This window comes from Schistocerca gregaria, chromosome 1 (assembly GCF_023897955.1).
Source record: "Schistocerca gregaria isolate iqSchGreg1 chromosome 1, iqSchGreg1.2, whole genome shotgun sequence".
NCBI classification, from domain to species: domain Eukaryota; kingdom Metazoa; phylum Arthropoda; class Insecta; order Orthoptera; family Acrididae; genus Schistocerca; species Schistocerca gregaria.
In genome coordinates, this window is record NC_064920.1 from 314,215,664 (window position 1) to 314,231,884 (window position 16,221).

Here is a 16,221-nt window from a genome sequence, read left to right on the forward strand (position 1 = left end):
CAAGTGAGCTCAGGCCAGAATCTACTCAGGGTGGCAAGTATTGTCCTCTTGATAGTATGGCATAAACTGTACCTAATGTTCCAAACGATTAAATATTCCTTCTTTCTTGGCATACAGTATGTGAGATAATATCAAATCCTGCTAGAATTAAAATATTAACCCCAGGGCGTCCAAAGAATCAAAACGTTCACCGTTGCGGTGTACTATTTTATAGCGGTCAGGTCCCAGGTATGGGTGCGCCGATTCCACCTTCTCACTGCTACTGGCTAGCGCCAACTTATGCCTGCGTCCTTTCCCCTTTTAGCATGATGACTCTGGCGGTACGGTAGGATTCGGGGGCGACTTTTCCATGTTTCTCTGACTTCTTTGAAAATTAGTATTTGCCGCATGCAGAAAGCACAGGCCACTGGCAACAAACTCTGGTACCATAGTGTTCCTCTCAGAATTTTTCGAACCGGTTGGTGAGGCTATGGACATTGTTAGGAGAACGTGCAGTTGACGTAAAGTAGTGTGATACTAGGTCCCAGTGTTGAAATGAATATCTTTTGTTACTAGGGGAGAGTTACACATTGTCACTGGAGACTGAAAAATACGCATTATTCTTGGCGAGATTCACTGTTGGAAAGAATTGTTGTGGACGGGCTGCAATGGTTCGTAATTTTGCCATTAGTGACTGACAATGTTTCGGCTGCAAGGAATACACAGATTGTAAGTGAGCACTGCATGAAAGTGACTGGTCCGTACAATGCAAACGTTCTGACCGACTCGTTTTAGCACTGCAGTAGAGGGCGCCACGTCTTGGACTACCGCTGAGTTGATGACGCTTCCCTTTTTGTGAAGAATCCTGCACGTCTGCACTGCCCAGCTCGGTGCATCGCAGTCTTTCTTTTGGAGAGCATAACTGGCGGCACCAGCAGAATAGTTAAATCAAGCACACAGTAGTGGAATCTAGGGCGATCGCCTGTCTCATATCCTTTGAATGTATGGTTTTCCGGTTTTTTTTTTTTTACCTCCAGCTTCCAGTCACTTTTCTGATTAAGTATTACAGGATTTAATGATTGTCATCGGGAGAGAGTAAATTCTTAGGAAGACAAGAAGTAATAACTCATAGTGAAGTCACACTGCTTTCCATTTACTCTTTATATAAAGAATGGAAAGATGTAATTAATTTTGGAGGGTTATGGGAAATTCATCACGATGGGCTTTCGCAGCTCCACTAAAACATGGCTGCCACTGAAGAGTAGTGTTTCAGGGAAAACACCTGAAAGAGCCTGAAGGTAGGGAGACAGTCACTGCCATTTCCATTACTTTACAGATGACAATGCATTCCACCTGAACTGCTCTCGTAGAGCGGGAAGCGAAGTTCATGTTGTCACAACTGAGACTACGGCGATAGAACCATCTTTTCCTTTCAACTGATCTTCCAACTCCTGTTGCTGTCTCACACTGTACTGGAAGAGAAATAAAAGTTAAAAACATGCAGTGTTTCTAGTTCATAAATGTGATTAAAGGGAAAATAATTTGTCAAACTGGATGATATAAAAAGAGCAGCACGATATAATAATATCTTCCCAACTACAAGTAACAGAGTTCACGGTGTAAATTGGTTGGCCAGCATAGGGCTGACCAGTGTTTGCTTTGACGTAAGTTGTTGTGGTCTATGTTTCCTGATTTTGACCAGTTGTATAATACACTGAAGAACCAAAGCAACTTGTACACCTTCCTAACTATGAATCCTGCAGGGCTGTCTATAAATCCAGAAGAGTACGAGGCGGTGGAGATCTCTTCTGAACAGCATGTTGCAAGGCATCTCAGATGTGCTCGATAACGTTGTCTGGCAAGTTGGGTGGCCAGCAGAAGTGTTTAAACTCAAAAGAGTGTTCCTGGAGCCACGATGTAGCAATTCTGGACGATTGGGGTGTCGCATTGTGCTGTTGTTCTGCTGGAATTGCCAAAGGTCGTCGCAATGCACAGTGGACAAGAATGGATTCAGGTGATCAGACAGGATGCTTTCGTAGGTGTCACCTGTCAGAGTCGTATCGAGATGTATCAGGGGTCCCATATTACTCCAACCGCACACGCCTCACACCATTAGAGAGCCTCCACTAGCTTTAACAGTCACCTGCCGACATTAACGGGCCATGGATCATGAGATTGTCTCCATGCCCGTACATGTCCATCCGCTGGGTACAATTTCAAACGAGACTCGTCCGACCAAGCAACATGTTTCCAGTCATCAACAGTCTAGTGTCGGTGTTGACGGGCCGACGCGAGGAGTAAAGCTTTGTGCCGTGCAGTCATCTAGGGTACGAGAGTGGGCCTTCGGCTTCGAATGCACATATCGATGATGTTCCGTTGAATGGTTCACACGCTGAACTTGTTGATGGCCCAGCATTAAAATCTGCAGAAATTTGCGGAAGGGCTGCACTTCTGACAAGTTAAACGATTCTCTGCAGTTGCCGTTGGTCCCGTTCTTGCAGGGTCTTTTTCCGGCCGATGCGATGTCGGAGATTTGATGTTTTACAGGATTTCTAATATTCACGGTACACTGGTGAAATGATCGCACGGGAAAATCCTCATTTCATCCTTATCTCGGAGATGCTGTGTCCCACTGCTCGATCGCCGACTACAACACCACGTTCAAATTCACTTAATTCTGTATACCGTGTCATTGTAGCCGCAGTGCCCGGTCTAACAACTGCTTCAGAAACTTATCGTCTTATGAAGGCGTTGGCCGACCGCAGTCCCGTATTCTGCCTGTTTACATATCACTGTATGTGAATGTCCATTCCAATAGCAGTTACTTTGGCCCTTCAGTGTACCTTGAGATTGTAGACACAGATTTAATGGCTAAATTACATTACTGGCCATTAAAATTGCTACACCAAGAAGAAATGCAGATGATAAACAGATATTCATTGGACAAATACATAATACTAGAAATGACATGTGATTAGATTTTCACGCAGTTTGGGTGAATAGATCCTGAGAAATCAGTACCCAGAACAACCACCTCTGGCCGTAGTAACTACCCTGATACGCCTGCGCATTTAGTCAAAGAGAGCTTGGATGGCGTGTACAGGTACAGCTGCCCATGCAGCTTCAACATGATACCACAGTTCGTCAAGAGTAGTGACTGCCGTATTGTGACGAGCCAGTTGCTCGGCCACCATTGACCAGACGTTTTGAGTTGGTGAAAGATCCGGAGAATGTGCTGCCCAGGGTAGCAGTCGAACATTTTCTGTATTCAGAAAGCCTCTTACAGGACCTGCAACATGCGGTCGTGCATTATCCCGCTGAAATGTAGGGTTTCGCAGGGATCGAATGAAGGGTAGAGCCACGGGTCGTAACACATCTGAAATGTAACGTCCACTGTTCAAAGTGCCGTCAATGCGGATAAGAGGCGTGTAACCAGTGGCACCCAATACCATCACGCCGGATGATACGCCAGTATGGCGGTAATGAATGCACGCTTCCATTGTGCGTTCACCGCGATGTCGCCAAAAACGGATGCGACCATCATGATGCTGTAAACAGAACCTGGATTCCTCCGAAAAAATGGCGTTTTGCCATTCGTGCAGTCAGGTTCGTCGTTGAGTACACCATAGCAGGCACTCCTGTCTGTGGTGCAGCGTCAAGGGTCTTCGAGCTGATAGTCCATACTGCTGCAAACGTCGTCGAACTGTTCGTGCAGATGGTTGTTGTCTTGCAAACGTCCCGATCTGTTGACTCAGGGATCGAGACGTGGTTGTACGATCCGTTACAGCCATGTGGATAAGATGCCTGTCATCTCGACTGCTAGTGATACGAGGCCGTAGTGGGCCCCACAACAACGTTTCACCAGGCAACGCCGTTCAACTGCTGTTTGTGTATGAGAAATCGGTAGGAAACTTTCGTCGTGTCAGCACGCTGTTGGTGTTGCCACCAGCGCCAACCTTGTGTGAATGCTCTGAGAAGCTAATCATTTGCATATTACATTATCTTGTTCCTGTCGGTTAAATTTCGCGTCTAAAAAAGCACGTTATTTTCGTGGTGTAGCAATTTTAATGGCCAGTAGTGTAATTCGCCTCATACGTTAGCCGATGGTGCAGATAGTAGGTGACCTTTGTGCCGTTATCGCTTAGCTCAGCGCCATACAGGATGAGCAGCACGAGTCGAGAGCGGGCTCTCGCAGACTGCCTGGGCCGCAACGCGACGGCGCAGCGCTGCGTGGCTGGGGCGTTGGCGTGCCTCCACATACCTCATTGGTAGCTTCCAGAGCGCGGACGCTACGTGAGGATGCTACGAGCTGCCGCAGCGCCGCGAGCCCAGGAGCGATCTCTGCTACTCACCTAGCCCGAGGCTCATCTTGAACGTTGTCGGGCATGTCCCGCAGACTGAAACAAGGAGAGAATTCGAGCATTAACTTCGCTGCAAAGACTCTGAAGGAATTCTGGGATTCAATTGTGTGTATGATATTAAGCAGGGAGATCCCCTGTCTCCGCTACTTTTTAATTTAGTCCTGGAATATATTGTACGAATAGCAGCAGATAACTCAGATGGTTTGGAGTTAAATGGAAATATTAAGATACTAGGGTCGGAGACAGCAAAGGACTTGGAAGAGCAGTTGAACGGAATGGATAGTCTCTTGAAAGGAGAATATAAGATGAACATCAACAAAAGCATAACGACGATAATGGAATGTAGTCGAATTAAGTCGGGTGATGCTGAGGGAATTAGATTAGTAAATGAGACACTTAAAGTAGTAAAGGAGTTTTGCTATTTGGGGAGCAAAGTAACTGATGATGGTCGAAGTAGAGAGGATATAAAATGTAGCCTGGCAATGGCAAGGAAAGCGTTTCTGAAGAAGAGAAATTTGTTAACATCGAGTGTAGATTTGTCAGGAAGTCGTTTCTGAAAGTATTTGTATGGAGTATAGCCATGTATGGAAATGAAACATGGACGACAACTAGTTTGGACAAGAAGAGAATAGAAGCTTTCGAAATGTGGTGCTACAGAAGAATGCTGAAGATTAGATGGCTAGACCACATAACTAATGAGGAAGTATTGAATAGAATTGGGAAGAAAAGAATTTTGTGGCAAAACTTGACTAAAAGAAGGGATCGCTTGGTAGGACATGTTCTGAGGCATCAAGGGATCACCAATTTAGTATTGGAGGGCAGGGTGGAGGGTAAAAATCATATAGGGAGACCAAGAGATGAATACACTAAGCAGAAGTGCTCGTATTAAGAAGGGAGTAAGACAAGGCTGTAGCCTTTGGCCCCTACTCTTCAATCTGTACATCGAGGAAGCAATGATGGAAATAAAAGAAAGGTTGAGGAGTGGAATTAAATTTCAAGGTGAAAGGATATCAATGATACGATTCGCTGATGACATTGCTATCCTGAGTGAAAGTGAAGAAGAATTAAAGGATCTGCTGAACGGAATGAACAGTCTAATGAGTACACAGTATGGTTTGAGAGTAAATCGGAGAAAGACGAAGGTAATGAGAAGTAGTAGAAATGAGAACAGCGAGAAATTTAACATCAGGATTGATGTTAAGTCAATGAAGTTAAGGAATTCTGCTACCTAGGCAGTAAAATAACCAATGACGGACGGAGCAAGGAGGACATCAAAAGCAGACTCGCTATGGCAAAAAAGGCATTTCTGGCCAAGAGAAGTCTACTAATATCAAATACCGGCCTTAATTTGAGGAAGAAATTTCTGAGGATGTACGTCTGGAGTACAGCATTGCATGGTAGTGAAACATGGACTGTGGGAAAACCGGAACAGAAGAGAATAGAAGCATTTGAGATGTGGTGCTATAGACGAATGTTGAAAATTAGGTGGACTGATAAGGTAAGGAATGAGGAGGTTCTATGTAGAATCGGAGAGGAAAGGAATATGTGGAAAACACTGATAAGGAGAAGGGACAAGATGATAGGACATCTGCTAAGACATGAGGGAATGACTTCCATGGTACTAGAGGGAGCTGTAGAGGGCAGAAACTGTAGAGGAAGACAAGGATTGGAATACGTCAAGCAAATAATTGAGGACGTAGGTTGCAAGTGCTACTCTCAGATGAAGAGGTTAGCACAGGAAAGGAATTCGTGGCGGGCCGCATCAAACCAGTCAGTAGACTGACGACCAATAAAAAAAAAATGCAGATTCAGAAGGATGTAGGTTGCAGTAGGCACTGAGAGATGAAGAAGCTTGCACACGATAGAGAAGCATGGAGAGCTGCATCAAACCAATCTCAGGACTGACGACCACAACAACAACAACAGGGTATGCAGATGATCTAAACATCATTAGCGATAGGAAAGAATCTGTAACAGCAAATGCGAATGCTTTAATCAAGGCTAGTGAAGTTGTAGGTCTAAGGATAAGTGAAGACAAAACTAAATACCTGGTTACTACTAGAATGCCAACAACAATAGATCAGGAAATGTTAAGAGTTGGAGACGTGCAGTTTGAAAAAGTGAACACATTTGAGTATCTAGGCGTGGACATCACTTCGAGAAATCAGATTGAATCCGAACTGAGGAAGAGATTACGGGTGAGAAATGCGTGCTACTTCTCAGTGAATATATTACATTTATCATGGATATTATCTAGGAATTTAAAGATTAGAATATGCACAAGTATTATTCTACCAGTTATGCTTATGAGTGTGAGACTTGGTCTCTCACTGTGCAAAATGTAAAGCAGTTTCGAATATTTGAAAACAAAATTTTGATGAAAATTTTCGAAGCGAAAAGCTATGACATTAGAGGAGAGTTTCGAAAACTGCATAACGAAGAGGTTCGCGAACTTTATTGTAGCACTGACATAATCAGTATTATTAAATCAATCAAGGCGCGATGGGCGGGTCACGTAGCTTGAATGGATGAGGGCAGGGCAGCGCGCATAGTACTGGTAGGGCACTCAGAGGGAAAATGTCCTGTGGAGAGACCGAGGCGTAGATGGGGGGGGGGGGGGGGGTGATTTGAGGAGCCTAGGTATTGTACGTCTGGAGTACAGCATTGTATGGTAGTGAAACATGGACTGTGGGAAAACCGGAACAGAAGAGAATAGAAGAATTTGAGATGTGGTGCTATAGACGAATGTTGAAAATTAGGTGGACTGATAAGGTAAGGAATGAGGAGCTTCTACAAAGAATCGGAGAGGAAAGAAATATGTGGAAAACACTGATAAGCAGAAGATACAGGATGATAGGACATCTGCTAAGACATGAGGGAATGACTTCCATGGTACTAGAGGGAGCTGTAGAGGGCAAAAACTGTAGAGGAAGACAGAGATTGGAATACGTCAAGCAAATAATTGAGGACGTAGGTTGCAAGTGCTACTGTGAGATGAAGAGATTAGCACAGGAAAGGAATTCGTGGCGGGCCGCATCAAACCAGTCAGTAGACTGATGACAAACAAACAAAAAAAAAGTATTGAAGTTGAATGGAAGGAAATAGCCCAAGACAGGGACAAATGGCGAAAATATGTTGCTGCGGTAATGGACTCTCGAGTCCGGTATGACCAGTGAATGTGTGTGTGTGTGTGTGTGTGTGTGTGTGTGTGTGTTCTGTAACAGATCCATTCACGTACGCCAGCGAAATACATTGACGGAACAAAATCGCAACACCAAAAAAGAGTTGTGAGACGCAAACGGAATTTGGTGGGCGTGTTTCTGCATATGAAAGATGATGTCTGTTCAAATGCCCTGCCGGTCGCATAAGAGTGGCGCTAGTTGCGCCGTTACGAGGATTCAAATCGGGTTTCCTTAACATACACGATGTGACGGCTGTGAGCCGTAGTTACCTTTGAGTTTGTCGTGGTGAGCTGATGTTAGTCCAGAATGCCTTTAAGACGACAAAGACACCACTATAGAAGCCTCACTGTGGTTCAACAAGGCCATTTAATAGTACTACGAGAAGCCGGATGTTTTCTTTCTGCGACACTGCAGAAAGAGTTGGCACCAATGTAGCCACTGTAAATGGCTGCTGACAGCGGTGTTTACGTGAATATATAACTGGGAGAAGACCGGTTTGCCGGTCGGAGTGGCCGAGCGGTTCTAGGCACTACAGTCTGGAACCGCGCGACCGCTACGATCGGAGGTTCGAATCCTACCTCAGGCATGGATGTGTGTGGGTCCTTAGGCTAGTTAGGTTTAAGTAGTTCTACGTTCTAGGGGACTGATGACCTCAGCAGTTAAGTACAATACTGCTCAGATCCATTTGAACCATTTGAACCAAGACCGGGTTCCTGATGGCCACGTCGCACCGCCGAGAGGGAAGGCCATCAACGTTGGCGCATGTGTCTGGCGCATAATAATGTATCCAAGCAGCAGCAGCAATATGAGCAGCAGTTGACGAACTGTTACAGCTCCGTTACTTCAAGGTCAACTGCCAGCCAGTCGCCCTTTAGCGTGCATTCCACTGACTCATACCATTTACGACTGAGAGTTTTCAAGCGAGAACTAATTGGAGGGTAGAGCGGAGGTATTTTTTGTTTTGTGATGAAAGATATTTCTGCCCCGGTGCCAGTGATGGCCGTATGTTGGTTAGAAGGAGAACAGTTTAGGGTCTGCAACCATCGTGTCTGCGTACTATACACACCGTACCTACATCTGGAGTTATGCTCTTGGTTGTCCCACGCACCTTGACTGCAAATTTGTACGTTTCCTGACCCAACCTACTGGTCTGTCATTCATGAACAACATTTCAGGGGTTTTTCCCAATAGGATAACGCTCACTCACATACCCAACGTGCTCTATAGAGTGTCGACATGTTGCCCTGGCTTGCTTGATCAAGAGATCTGTCTCCAATCGATCACATATGGGACACCATCGAACGACAACCTCAGCATTAACCGCCGCTATGTTGACTGATCCCAAAAACTGACATCTGGCACCTGCACGATACAACGCTTGTATACTTGCATTCAACATTTCGGCGGTTATAACGGTTATTAATGTAACAGCATTTCTCTTTTGCACTGGTTTTGGTGTTGCGATTTTGTTTTCAAGTGGTTCAAATGGCTCTCAGCACTATGAGACTTAACATCTGTGATCATCAGTCTCCTTGACTTAGAACTACTTAAACCTAGCGAACCTAGGGACATCACAAACATCCATGCCTGAGGCAGGATTCGAACCGGCGACCGTAGCAGCAGCGCTGTTCCGGACTGAAGCGCCTAGAACCGCTCGGCCACAATGCCCGGCGGGATTTTTTTTCTATTGATGTATATGACACAAAAGACAGTTAGGTAGGGCTCGATCAGAAACACCCAGAGACAACAAACGTACTTGGAGACGGAGCACTGTTACAGTTGGGCATGGTTGGGGATCTAAAGTGGAAGTGATCTTCAAGCAGAAATTACACCAGCGCTCACTTGAAATCCAGTTACGTCCTAGAAAAAAAAACAAGTTTGCTCATGATGTAGCTATTCGAGGACAAGCAGAACTAGAGGTACAGTAAAGATAAGAAGAATGGAACCTCAAGTTTAAAGACTACCAGCTGACAGTAAGGAAGAGCAAAACTGTAGCAATGGTTATGAACCGGACATCTGCCATTGGTAACCTGATGTAAATGGAGAGAAAATTATGTGTGTGAAAGCTTTCAGTTACCTGAAAAGTACAACTTCTAGGACTGAAAGCGTCAAAAGGAACTACAGAACAGAGTACGAAAAGGACTTAGACTTCTTCTTCAAGTGACTAGGGAGTTCATCTGAGAGTCAAACAGAACATGTTTAAAACGTGTTTTCTGACACAGCTTGGGGTGCTGTGTGATTTACAAGGCGATCTGAACAAGCTTCAAGCATGCGAAGTGAAGTTCTTGTGATCAGCCTTGAAAAAGACTAGAAGCGATGAAATTAGGAATGAAGACATCAGAGGAGAGATGTAAATGGATCTGACTATGAATGAGGGACTGCGTACTGCACAGGTCTGCTGCCTGATGCAAGTGGTGGCGATGCAAATGATGCGGGGCACCGAGGCTACCACCGCAGCACACGCCATCTCCATGACGCACTCCACCAAATCATATGACTCTCTCTTGGCATAAAGTGAGGTTCATCACAGACTTAACTCCTAACGATGATGAAGGAGACAGTTATCGTAAGCTTCGGATCTCATCTGAATTTGACGCGGCAATTCAACCGGGAACAATCTATCTAAGGACTCCGGGATTGCTAAATGCTCTGTAGCCAAGTCCTTGGGAGAGCTGAAGTAATTTCCTCAGTTTTCAGTTCTCCAGAAATCCTTCAGGTTTTCTCTGCGAAATAGATAGTTTTCAAGGTTTTGGATTTGTTTCTCTGGGGAAATAACTCTGATGCAAACCTAAAAACCTGTAGGTATATCATTTCTCAAGTATGAAACTGCATTCAGACATTCATCTTGTACATTTCAATTTGGTCTTGAAATGAAAATGAAGCTTAGTTTATTATAAACCTCGGAAAGAAGTTTGTAAACAAGGTAAGTACGATTAGGAAACGTAAATCATTACCACTCTGTGTACACTATTTAATCTTAAGTTGTATTTGATTTATTATGCTGGAGTCTGTGCTATTCACCCTATACTCTCTACAACCGAATCGTACGAACAGAGATGCAAACCTGTGTACTACAATATTGTAACACGAGTAGATAATTTTCATGAAAGTTATAGAGTTGAAACATGTACCTTCACCACCTCTAGAAAAGCAGAGAATTGCCTGTAGTAATATGGGGAGCGAAATTGATTTTTACACATTAATGAGGACATAATTGTTACCGTGATGTGCTGAGTAAACAGATACCCACACAAAAAGGAACATTTGTTTCTCAATAGTGATGTCAATTACATGGTTCAGCTCATCAAGCAGTGCAGTGCATAATATTTGCAAAATACTTTCGGAGAATGGTATCGAACATCCTACAGAGTTTCGTCTAGAACCAATATGTGAATTAAAAATGTAGAGGCCATTTAATGGTTGATCTCGCACTAACTGACAAACAGATCTGATACTTACAAAGATGAACTGCCTCGACGATGGTCGCTATCCCGTGCACCTGTGAAATAAGACAACGTTTTCAGAATTTTAAACTATGGAAATCTGACGAATGTTAATACCATGCAGCTACCGAGCATTAATCTATAACATCGTGAACAAGCGCCAAAGTTTCATCTATAAATGGAATTAAATTTTACGACTTTTGACAAACACATAAAACTTGTGTGATCTGGTGCAAATTGCACATACTAGAAAACGCTGTACAGTCAGTGTGGTGCAATGATATTTCCACTATATCCACATAGACACACTGGGAAGAATCATGCCGTGTTTGATACTGCCTATCAGACTGAACTGTGTACCAGACTGGAACTGAAACCCAGGACTGTAGCCTTCCACGATCAAACACTCAACTCAATAAACTACATAAGCATGATTCAGGACCCCTCCTTATATCTTTATTTCCACCACTACAATTTCTCATATCTTCCAAACTTCTCAGAGTCTCTCCTGCTTCCCCTGTGGGACTAGCACTCCGAGAAGAAAAGATTTGCAGGCAAACGCTTTAACGATAGCTTAGAGGATTGTTTCCAGAATGTATTTTCATTTTACAGAGCACTGAGCGCTGATCTGATACTTCCCGTTAGGTTAGACAAGTGTCGAGACACCAATCATAAAAGATGGAGTTACAGCTACAGTCAGACAAGGATGGAAGAGTGTATTTCACCTTAAAAATTTTAAGGGAACCCGTAATTGGGTTGGCAGGAAAGGGATCTGATTCCTGCTTCTTCCACAAGCGAGTCCCGTGAATTGTAAATTTGGAAATTTGTGGTAAGGTCCATGGGACCAACTGCTGAGGTCATCCGTCCCTAAGCTTACACACTAATAAATCTAACTTAAACTAACTTTCGGTAAGGACAACACGCACACACACCCATGCCCGAGGGAGGACTCGAACCTCCGACGGGGGGGGGGGGGGGGGGGGGGGGGCAGCCGCTCGAACCGTGACTAGGCGCCCCAGACCACGCGTGTACACAGCACGGCCCTGTGACTTAATCATTAGGTTATTTAGATAATAATTATTCTTTAGTTAGTAGTCTACACGTATAATAAACTTTTTCTTACTGTTACATCTATGGAGAGAGGATACTTCGACTTTCTGTGCAAAATATTTAAAGAATTAAGATACTGTTGGCGAACTGTTAAAGTCCTAAAGAAGAAGACCGCTTGCTTAACATTTCAGTGAATATGGCTCCCCACGACATTCTTATGCGTTTCTCTACCTCATGTAACATGACGTATATGCTCGCGAGCTGTCAGCCATCTAAGGTTATGGGAATCAGGAAGTGCTGTTTTGGCACGGCTGAGCACTACGGCATGGACAAGCGGCTGGCTGGGGCTATTTTGGTAGGCGCGAGGCTGACGACGAGCAGACGACCAGCCGCAGTAATTCGGTGGTTTTTCCCAGACAAGGAAGGTGTGCCGTGAGCGTTGGTTGCGGTACCAGCACTCCGAGGGAGATGCAAGTACTGATGGCAACGTCTGCCGTAACACAGCACACTGCGGCTACTGAGAAGTAATATAAAATTAAACAATAATCCACAGTTTAGATTAGGTAGACGAATCTAATCAACCATGACAGCGAGGTATACCTATTGAGTTATTAATATTACTTATATCACAAAAACGGACCCGCAAAGTCACGGACCAATATCCTTGACATTTGTTTGGTGCACAATTGTAGAACTTGTTCTGGGTTCGAATATAATAAATTTCCTAACACCGGAAAGCTTATGTCCGTGAATGAGCAAGGTTTTAGGAAGAACTGGTCGTGAGAAAGTCAGCTTGCCTTTTCCTCACAAGATATACCACGAGCTATGGATGAAGCACAAAGGCAGTTTCCATATTCCTGGATTTCCGAAAAGCATTTGGCACGGCACTGCAATGGAGACTGTTAATGAAGATACGAACATACGGAATAGTTTCCCAGATATGTGAGTGGCTTGAAGGCTTCTTAAGTAAAAAAAAAAAACCAGTATGTTGTCCTCGACGGCGTATGTTCGTTAGGGACAGGAGTGCTACTGGGAAATGTGATAGGACCGCTATTATTTTAAATGTACATAAATGATCTGGCGAACAGAATGAGCAGCGGTAATGCTGTGGTGTACGGGAAGGTGTCGAAGACTGATGACACAAGGTAACATAGAAAAAATTTCTAGTTGATGTGATGAACTGCATCTGGCTTTAAATGTAGAAAAATGTAAACTGATACAGATGAGTAAGGAAAGGAAACCTTTAATCTTCAGATATATCACCAGTTGCGTCTTGCTTGACGCATTCACGTGGTATAAATATCTGGGCATAATGCTGCAAAGCAGTATGAAATTGAACAAACGTATGAAGATTATGGCAGGGAAGGAATTTTAGGAAAGTGTGAGTCATCGGTAAAGGAGAGCGCATATAGGTTGCTAGTACGACCTGTTCTTGAGCACTGCTCGAGTGATTGAGATCTGCATCGAGTCGGATTAAAAGAAGAAATAGAAACAGTTCGGAAGCGGACTGCTGGATTTGTTGCCTGTAGGTTCGAACAATGCGCAAGTGTTGCGATAATGGTTCGGGAACTTAAATGGGCATCTCTGGAGGGAAGGTGACGCTCTTTTCCAGAAACACTACTGAGAGATTTAGCCAATCGACCCTTGAAGCTGACGGCAGAACGGTCCTATTGCCGTCAACATACATTGCTCATAACGGTGGCGAAGAAAACATACAAGAAATCATGGCTCATACGGAGTCATATAGAAAGTCGTTTTCCTCCGCTGTATCTGCGAGTGGAACAGAGAAGTAAAAGAATAGTAGTGGTGTAGGGTAGCCTCCGCCACGCGCCGTTCGGTAGCTTGCGGAGTATAGACGTAACAGCAATGGAATACCGCTATAATAATCGTTAACAGTTAATAACAGTTGAACGCTTAATGCAATCTGAACAAACAAGGTATACAACATAGCGGAGGGCACTAGCTATCATCGGTTCTAGGCGCTACAGTCTGGAACCGCGCGACCGCTACGATCGGAGGTTCGAATCCTGCCTCAGGCTTGGATGTGTGTGATGTCCTTAGCTTAGTCAGGTTTAAGTAGTTCTAAGTCCTAGGGGACTGATGACCTCAGCAGTTAAGTCCCATAGTGCTCAGAGCCATTTGAACCATATGAAGTATCTATCATCGGTTACCCCCTCCCCCCACATCCCCCCTACACATTCCCCCCCCCCCCCACATACCCCCTCTTCCACCCACCAAAAAACACACACAATTACTATGTGCTATATATCATTATATTAGTGTAATAAGTGCCCGATCATTGTATTTTCCTCGCTTAAACAGAATGTCAGTGCATCAAGACAATATTTATGCGTTAACTTTACCCTGTGTATCATGTGTATAACTTATTGTCAGAGTGGCCGAGCGGTTCTAGGCGCTACACTCTGGAACCGCCCGGCCGCTACGGTCGCAGGTTCGAATCCTGCCTCGGGCATGGATGTGTGTATTGTCCTTAGGTTAGTTAGGTTTAAGTAGTTCTAAGTTCTAGGGGACTGATGACCTCAGAAGTTCAGTCCCATAGTGCTCAGGGCCATTTGAACCATTTGAACTGAATACTCAATTCTTCCTATATTAAAGGCTCTCGTCACTTGAAAGAGGTAATTTAAATGTAATAATTGTTACTACCGTTGAACAGAGCGCAAAGAGACACTTCTGTTGAATAGGGTATGTTGTGGTTGGCAGGAGAGCCAACACCGTGTTACTAGAGAAGGCCGAAAGGCACACGATTTAGCTCATGCAGGCTGGCGTGAGGTGTGGAACAGGACAAGGAAAGTAGAATTTAGAAACAACGGACGTAGCTAGTGGAATACTTAACTTTAATCCATTAAGGATGAACGTCGGTCTTGACGGTACATGATTTACGATATCAATAGTAACTGATAATGGCGCCCTGCTAGGTCGTACCAAATGACGTAGGTGAAGGCTATGCTAAACTATCTTCTCGGCAATAGGCAGTGAACCATCGCTATCGAAGTCGGCTGTACAACTGGGGCGAGTACTAAGAAGTCTCTCTAGACCTGCCGTGTGGCGGCGCTCGGTCTGCAATCACTGATAGTGGCGACACGCGGGTCCGACGTGTACCACCGGACCGCGGCCGATTTAAAGGCTACCACCTAGCAAGTGTGGTGCATGGCGGTGACACCAAAGGGCACCTTTATATTTTACCCAGTTTAGCAACAATTTATTTTTCATTTATCGTCAGAGAGTGTGCTTAATTTACTGCATTATTTAATTGTACGTAAGCCTTCAGACATAGGAAAACATGCATGAATGACTGGGGAAGAAACACTTTTCATTTAACATATATGTTATAATTGTAACTTGCATGTATTTCGAATGGTGATCTCGTAGTGTATTTTACGTTCATTGTTAATTCTGGTAGGGAAACCGAAGAATACAAGCTCGAACGGCTGGTGACTCTGAGGCCCGCAGGAACTCCGTGGCACGCCTTCACGGTGTCCAGATCGATCTTGGCCATAGTTTGAGAGTTTGGGAGCCGATACCGTGGTTCTAGGACTTCTGGAACGATCGATTTTGGGCAGCAATCGGCCTCTGAAATATTAAACTTCTAAAAATTTCTGATAAAATTGGCCTTAAAATCAGCAAACCAGTAAGAACTATAACATTTCGCAAAGGCTAATTATTTTCGGTTGCAATCTAGAATTATTATTGATTAGACTGCGGGAATCTAATCACGATTACGTGATTACCGATATGTTGATCGTCAAGGTGAAGCTCATTTACTTATTCACTGGCAAATATTTTATGTTTGTTTGAACGGAACGGGATCAGTGCTGTGTAAATAGTAAGCGGGGAATCTGCTGCGACTTAAAATACACAATCATGCCACCTTTAATTCTCTGAAAATTTCTGTGATTTTTTTCATGGGTAAACAGCTTTTGAAGTATCATCGTTTTGACTGGTGTGTGCTTTAATTTATCGAATAAATAATCAGTTGATTAGAATACAAACGCTTTAGAGTTGGCTACATCAATTATTCAGGAGTATTTAAGCTTTTCAATGTTTCATATTGTATATTGTATGCTGAGCAAGCAGCAAAGGAAACAAAATAAAACTTCGGAGTAGCAATTGAAATCCATGGAGATGAAATAAAATCTTTGAGGTTCGCCAATGACATTGTAATTCTGTCAGAGACTGCAAAGGACC

The 16,221-nt window shown here is 44.0% G+C and overlaps 1 protein-coding gene across 1 annotated transcript in view; it reads right to left on the reverse strand.

The window, feature by feature from the left end:
• The window catches only part of LOC126343303 (uncharacterized), a 78,034-nt gene that overhangs the window by 40,281 nt on the left and 21,532 nt on the right, over positions 1-16,221 (reverse strand). Inside the window, exons 3-4 of the mRNA XM_050001928.1 lie at positions 10,982-11,021; positions 4,332-4,376 (exon numbers count right to left, since the gene is read on the reverse strand). Coding sequence (XP_049857885.1) covers positions 4,332-4,376; positions 10,982-11,021 — 85 coding nt within the window. The remainder of the gene's footprint in view (positions 1-4,331; positions 4,377-10,981; positions 11,022-16,221) is intronic.